The sequence below is a fragment of the Leptodactylus fuscus genome, chromosome 9 (assembly GCF_031893055.1).
Source record: "Leptodactylus fuscus isolate aLepFus1 chromosome 9, aLepFus1.hap2, whole genome shotgun sequence".
NCBI classification, from domain to species: Eukaryota; Metazoa; Chordata; class Amphibia; order Anura; family Leptodactylidae; genus Leptodactylus; species Leptodactylus fuscus.
Genome location: NC_134273.1, coordinates 11,766,717 through 11,772,716, shown reverse-complemented (window position 1 = coordinate 11,772,716; position 6,000 = coordinate 11,766,717). Strand labels below are relative to the sequence as shown.

Below are 6,000 nucleotides of genomic sequence, written 5' to 3'. Positions count from 1 at the left end.
TTACTGCCAGACTTACCCACAGATTACAACTGACGGGGGAAATAAAGAGCAATGAGAGACTCGGGAAAAAAATCAGATCTATGAGGTTGGTGGAGAGCAAAGAACTGGAAGTGATCATCCTGGGTCACCGTATATCTGTCTCCTCCATCCCTGTCTTCTATTATCTATCCAATAACTATTTTCTTTCATTCATTTTTCCTCATATTATCTATTCAATATTCTTTCTTTCTTGCCGTCCTCTATCAGTCAATCTATCTATCTCCTATCTATCTATCTATCTATCTATCTATCTATCTATCTATCTATCTATCTCCTATCTATCTATCTATCTATCTATCTATCTCCTATCTATCTATCTATCTATCTATCTATCTATCTCCTATCTATCTATCCATCTCCTATCTATCTATCTATCTATCTATCTATCTATCTATCTATCTATCTATCATCTATCTATCTATCTATCTATCTATCTATCTATCTATCTATCTATATCTATCTATCTCCTATCTATCTATCTATCTATCTATCTATCTATCTATCTATCTATCTCCTATCTATCTATCTATCTATCTATCTATCTATCTATCTATCCATCTCCTATCTATCTATCTATCTATCTATCTATCTATCTATCATCTATCTATCCATCTCCTATCTATCTATCTATCTATCTATCTATCTATCTCCTATCTATCTATCTATCTATCTATCTATCTATCTATCTCCTATCTATCTATCTATCTATCTATCTATCTATCTATCTATCTATCTCCTATCTATCTATCTATCTATCTATCTATCTCCTATCTATCTATCTATCTATCTATCTATCTCCTATCTATCTATCTATCTATCTATCTATCTATCTATCTATCTCCTATCTATCTATCTCCTATCTATCTATCTATCTATCTATCTATCTATCTATCTATCTATCTATCTATCTCCTATCTATCTATCTATCTATCTATCTATCTATCCATCTCCTAAAAAAGACACAATGGTCCGCGGTCTCTTCGGACAGTTCCCTTAGCCGTGTCCCCCTGTGATAATTCTGGAGTGACGGCTTTTCCCCCCTTACCCATAGATATTCTTGGAGAAATGATGACCCGCTTACAGACTTAGCAAGCTGATAATTACTCAGAGGGTGGCGGGCGGCTGGGGCTGGCAGTGGTCATCCTTACTTGGTCAGAATACAAATGTCTGGCTGCCTTAGATGTTGCAGTTTGGAGGCTGAGCGCCTGCTGCATGCCTTACCCATTAGATAGCATTATCTCTGCAGAATGCCAATTCATATCTCTTTGTGTTGTGCGGCCTCTCACATACGGGATTTTAATAACCATCAAGCTGTGCTATGAATCCATAATCAGAGCTGAAAAGCCGAGGAACCAGCAGGACCAGATACTTCCATTATTACTCTTTTGAGAAACAGGGCGGGCAGAGATTCTGGGCAGATTTTTGTGACAGATTAGAGGATCTGGATGGAGATGAACAATTGTTTCTTCTATATTTCTGCAGCGTTCCTAATAAGTAAGAGGTCTGGAGTGTTCAGTGTCATGTACGAGACGGGAACAATGGAGGCTGCGACGTGACTGATAGGACCCATCTCCTGTACCCAGAGATTACTGACACATGGTGATAGTGCTGTGTATTGTCTTCTATCTATCTATCTATCTATCTATCTATCTATCTATCTATCTCTCTATTGTAAGCCGATGGCTGGTCAGGTAATGGAGGGGGTGTACATCTCACCCAGACTACTCAGGTGGGTGAGATGAGAAAACTCCAGAAGGAATGTTTGCTCTCAGCAGACAACTTTTGTCTGCTGAGCATTTTGGTAAATGCTCAGTATTGGGCTGGATTTGTAGGAATGGCAGGTAGGTTGGTAGTGGGACCTGTCATTCCACCCCCTCCAGTCCACACTTTGGGGTTGTTCCGGCAGCAACTCAGCTGCAGAGAGTCTCCTCGTCAAGGAGGCTTAAGAAGTCAGCTCCAGCAGCAACACTGGGGCAGAGCTTGGCTGGAGAACCAGCAGGAAGGTCAGACTGTTGGAGCTGTCCTGGTTCATGCAACTTACTATTGAGTCTGCTATTCTAGGTGAGGTAACTATCCAAGTGTGTTTTGGGTCCTTGTCCTGCTGGAAGAGCCCTGACCTCTGAGGGAGACCCCGCTTTCTCACACTGGGCCCTACATGATGCTGCACAATGTGTTGGTCGTCTTCAGACTTCATAATGCCATGTACACGGCCATGCAGTCCAGTGCCAGAGGCAGCAAAGCAACACCAAAACATCAGGGACCTCCGCCATGTCTGACTGTAGGGGGCGTCTTCTTTTCTTTGAAGGCCTCTTTTTTCCTGTAAACTCTATGTTGATGCCTTTTCCTACTTTTGTCTCCTCTGAGCAGAGAACATTCTTCCAGAACGGTTTTGGCTTTCTCAGGTAAGTTTTGGCAAACTCCAGCCTGGCTTATGTCTCTGGGTAAGAAGTGGGGTCTTCCTGGGTCTCCTACCATACAGCCCCTTCTCATTCAGACGCTGACGGATAGTACGGGGTGACACTGTTGTACCCTCGGACTGCAGGGCAGCTTGGACTTGTTTGGATGTTAGTCGAGGTTCTTTATCCGCCATCCGCACAATCTTGCATTGAAATCTCTTGTCAATTTTTCCACATCTAGGGAGGTTAGCCACAGTGCCATGGGCTTTACACTTCTTGATGACACGGCGCACGGTAGACACAGGAACATTCAGGGCTTTGGAGATGGACTTGTAGCCTTCAGATTGCTCATGCTTCCTCACAATTTTGCTTCTCAAGTCCTCAGACAGTTCTTTGGTCTTCTTTCTTTCTCCATGCTCAATGTGGTACACACAAGGACACAGGACAGAGGTGGAGTCAACTTTAATCCATTTCAACTGGCTGCAAGTGTCATTTAGTTATTGCCACCACCTGTTAGGTGCCTCAGGTAAGTAACAGGTGCCGTTAATTACACAAATTAGAGAAGCATCACATGATTTTTCAAACAGTGCCAATACTTTTGTCCACCCCCTTTTTATGTTTGGTGTGGAATTATATCCAATTTGGCTTTTTTGACAATTCTTTTTGTAGTTTTCCATTGAAGACAAATTAAATGAAGAAAATACCAAAGAATTTGTGATTGCAATCATTTTCTGGAAGAAACTGAGTATTATCTGACAGAATTGCAGGGGTGCCAATACTTTTGGCCAACACTCTATCTATCTATCTATCTATCTATCTATCTATCTATCTATCTCCTATCTATCTATCTATCTATCTCCTATCTATCTATCTATCTATCTATCTATCTATTTTCCTGTCTATCTATACCTCCATCATAATAACACATCCACAACTGTCTATATGGTGATTTCTGAGAAATCTTTCAGTTTCTATGAGGTTTCCAGTCGAGAACGTATTGAATTTCTTGGCAAGATTTGCAAACTCCTAAATACGCAGATGGCGTTTCCTGAGCCGCCACTTCAGCTGCCCATCTCACTATGTCAAACTGTTTGGCAGCAGGAGCGGCAGAGAATCAGTGTGCTACTAGTGAATACAATACAGTCGTGCACCGGATGATTTTCCCCATTACGGTATGAGGATGGCGAATGTTTTCCGGGAAGGGACTTGGCGACTTAAAGATTCCTGTTTCTTAATGCTTTGTTGTGGGCACAGAGGTGAATTGGATGGATGTCTTGGCTCGTCTTCCTCTCATTTCTTGCTTTATATGCAATGCTTTAACCATTTCCCTCCTGATCTCTACCCATCCAGAGCAGAACATATAGATCCAGAGAGATTACAACCCTGATGATAACGCTACCCTTTAGATTGCAAGCTCCTCTGGCCAGGGACCGCTCGCTTATTGAATCCTATCACAGCCAAACCTGTAGTTGACCACTTAATGATAGTCCGTTTTAGCTCACTTGGCTGACATCTATTCCTCCTGACCCCCTCCATACACATGCATGCTCCGCTCAGACAGTATTGCTGGCCTTGATGTAGTCAGAGCTACAAATGAGATCTGGCGACTAAATCCAATAATATCCAACTGAGATCTGGTGACCGAATCTAATAATATCCAACTGAGATCTGGTGACCAAATCTAATAATATCCAACTAAGATCTGGCGACTAAATCTAATACTGTAATATCCAACTGAGATCTGGTGACCAAATCTAATAATATCCAACTGAGATGTGGTGACCGAATCTAATAATATCCAACTGAGATCTGGTAACTAAATCTAATAATATCCAACTGAGATCTGGTAACTAAATCTAATAATATACATGGTTTACATCTGCACCACAGAAAATCAATATGTAACAGCGGAAACCCAATGGACGACATTATAGTCTATGCGGTCTGCGGGGTTCCACGGGTAACAGCTGTTTTAGCGGTCCAGTTCTCCATCCTTTGGGTCCCCTGGTGGACCTGAACGATGGAGACCCCAGTGCACAAGTAGCACAAAATCTGATCAATTTGGTCAGTTCTGATGACCAATGAAGTAAAGTTTGGACTGTTGCGACCAGACAAGGGCAAACACTCCGTACTGGGATCTACAACACTCAGCAGGCTAAAAGGGGTGGCAAAGATGTCCGACAAGAAACATTGCGTTATAATATGGCAATTTGGGACTCTTTGGTTGTCAGACCCCCACAAATGTAATACTTATGACCAATCCTAAGGATTATAACAGTCCATAGAAATAATAAAAGTTACCTCACGTGTCTTAATGTTAACGTAACCTTCATGATATGTAAGAGGGCGATGCCGCCACGTGACCGGTGCAGGGACGCACTGGGCGCTTGTCTGGCCAAAACAAGAGAGCAGCTTGAGGAAATTGACTTCATTGATGAGACGGAGGACGACCAGGAACAGAAACACGGACACAGAGCTGACAGCGAGCACCGGGACCCTCTGAAACGAGACAACGAGAGGACGTGTTAGTCCATAGGACCATTGGTGGTGGCGTGTATCATATATGACAACATAAAACACATACAATGAATACAATGATGCCTTGGACTACTGATCCAATATGGTGTATATTATTAGATGATGATGTCAATAGATGATGTCACAACGTATCCCCTCCCCCTCCCTGCAAGGAGCATGTCTAGAAAACTCTCCATAGACCTCAATGAATCTGCTCCAGACGACTGCTGCCTACGGCCGTGCCTATGCTGTAAACCATGTCACTTAACGCTGTTAACAGAGCACAGGAGAAGCTCAGGCAAGATGGCCGCCCCCATAATCATGGACAGAAAACAGAATAAAAAATCTACAATCAAGAAAATAAAAATAGAATACTAAAAAGTGAGATTTTGAAATGAACATAAAGTATCTTTTCCTAGAATTCTACAATGTATCGTTGGTCTGTTAATTGGGGGCGTGTCCTTATACAGATTGTCACTGACCAATCAGAGCTGCCAGGATCAGACACACCCCTTTGACAAGAGGAATGATAACAGTAATTTTCTAGAGATGTTCAGGAGGAACGGCAGAAGAACGGCTGAAGAATTCTAAGAGTAGTTTATCCAGAACTTTTATTTCTTGCGGAATACAAGTCTTTCCTAAGGCGGACATGTCAGGAGAGGAGACGGAGTGCTCTGTAATGTCACGGTACACCTGTATAATCTGCCCAGTATGACGCCAATCCATCCCACCCAAGTCTCCGCTCTTACTCCTCCGCGCACTTTTTTTGATTCTTAAAAAATATCTGTCAAGAAAACGAAAAAGTTCTGTACAATTATGTTAAAAGCTTTCTTCGTGTAAGATACCAGACAAATTACCTGTAATAGCTTTTCTCTTTCCCAGAACTACCTGGGGTTGACTGCTCCATTTCCTGCTGCCATTGCCCCTTCCGTCTTTGATCTCGCCATTCTTACACGTCTCTGATCGCTTAGCATTACTTTTCCATTACCGCTCATTACTTAGAAGTCACAAAAAAAAAAATTCTTAAAAGAAGAATGGTCTAAAATGA

At 42.1% G+C, this 6,000-nt stretch overlaps 1 protein-coding gene across 2 annotated transcripts in view; it reads right to left on the bottom strand.

The window, feature by feature from the left end:
* ST6GALNAC3 (ST6 N-acetylgalactosaminide alpha-2,6-sialyltransferase 3) overlaps positions 1-6,000 on the bottom strand; it is a 161,087-nt gene that overhangs the window by 99,039 nt on the left and 56,048 nt on the right. Inside the window, exon 2 of one of the 2 annotated variants that reach the window (XM_075287806.1) lies at positions 4,737-4,934. The exons of the other annotated variant lie outside the window; for it this stretch is intronic. Coding sequence (XP_075143907.1) covers positions 4,737-4,934 — 198 coding nt within the window. The remainder of the gene's footprint in view (positions 1-4,736; positions 4,935-6,000) is intronic. 2 annotated transcript variants of the gene reach the window in all.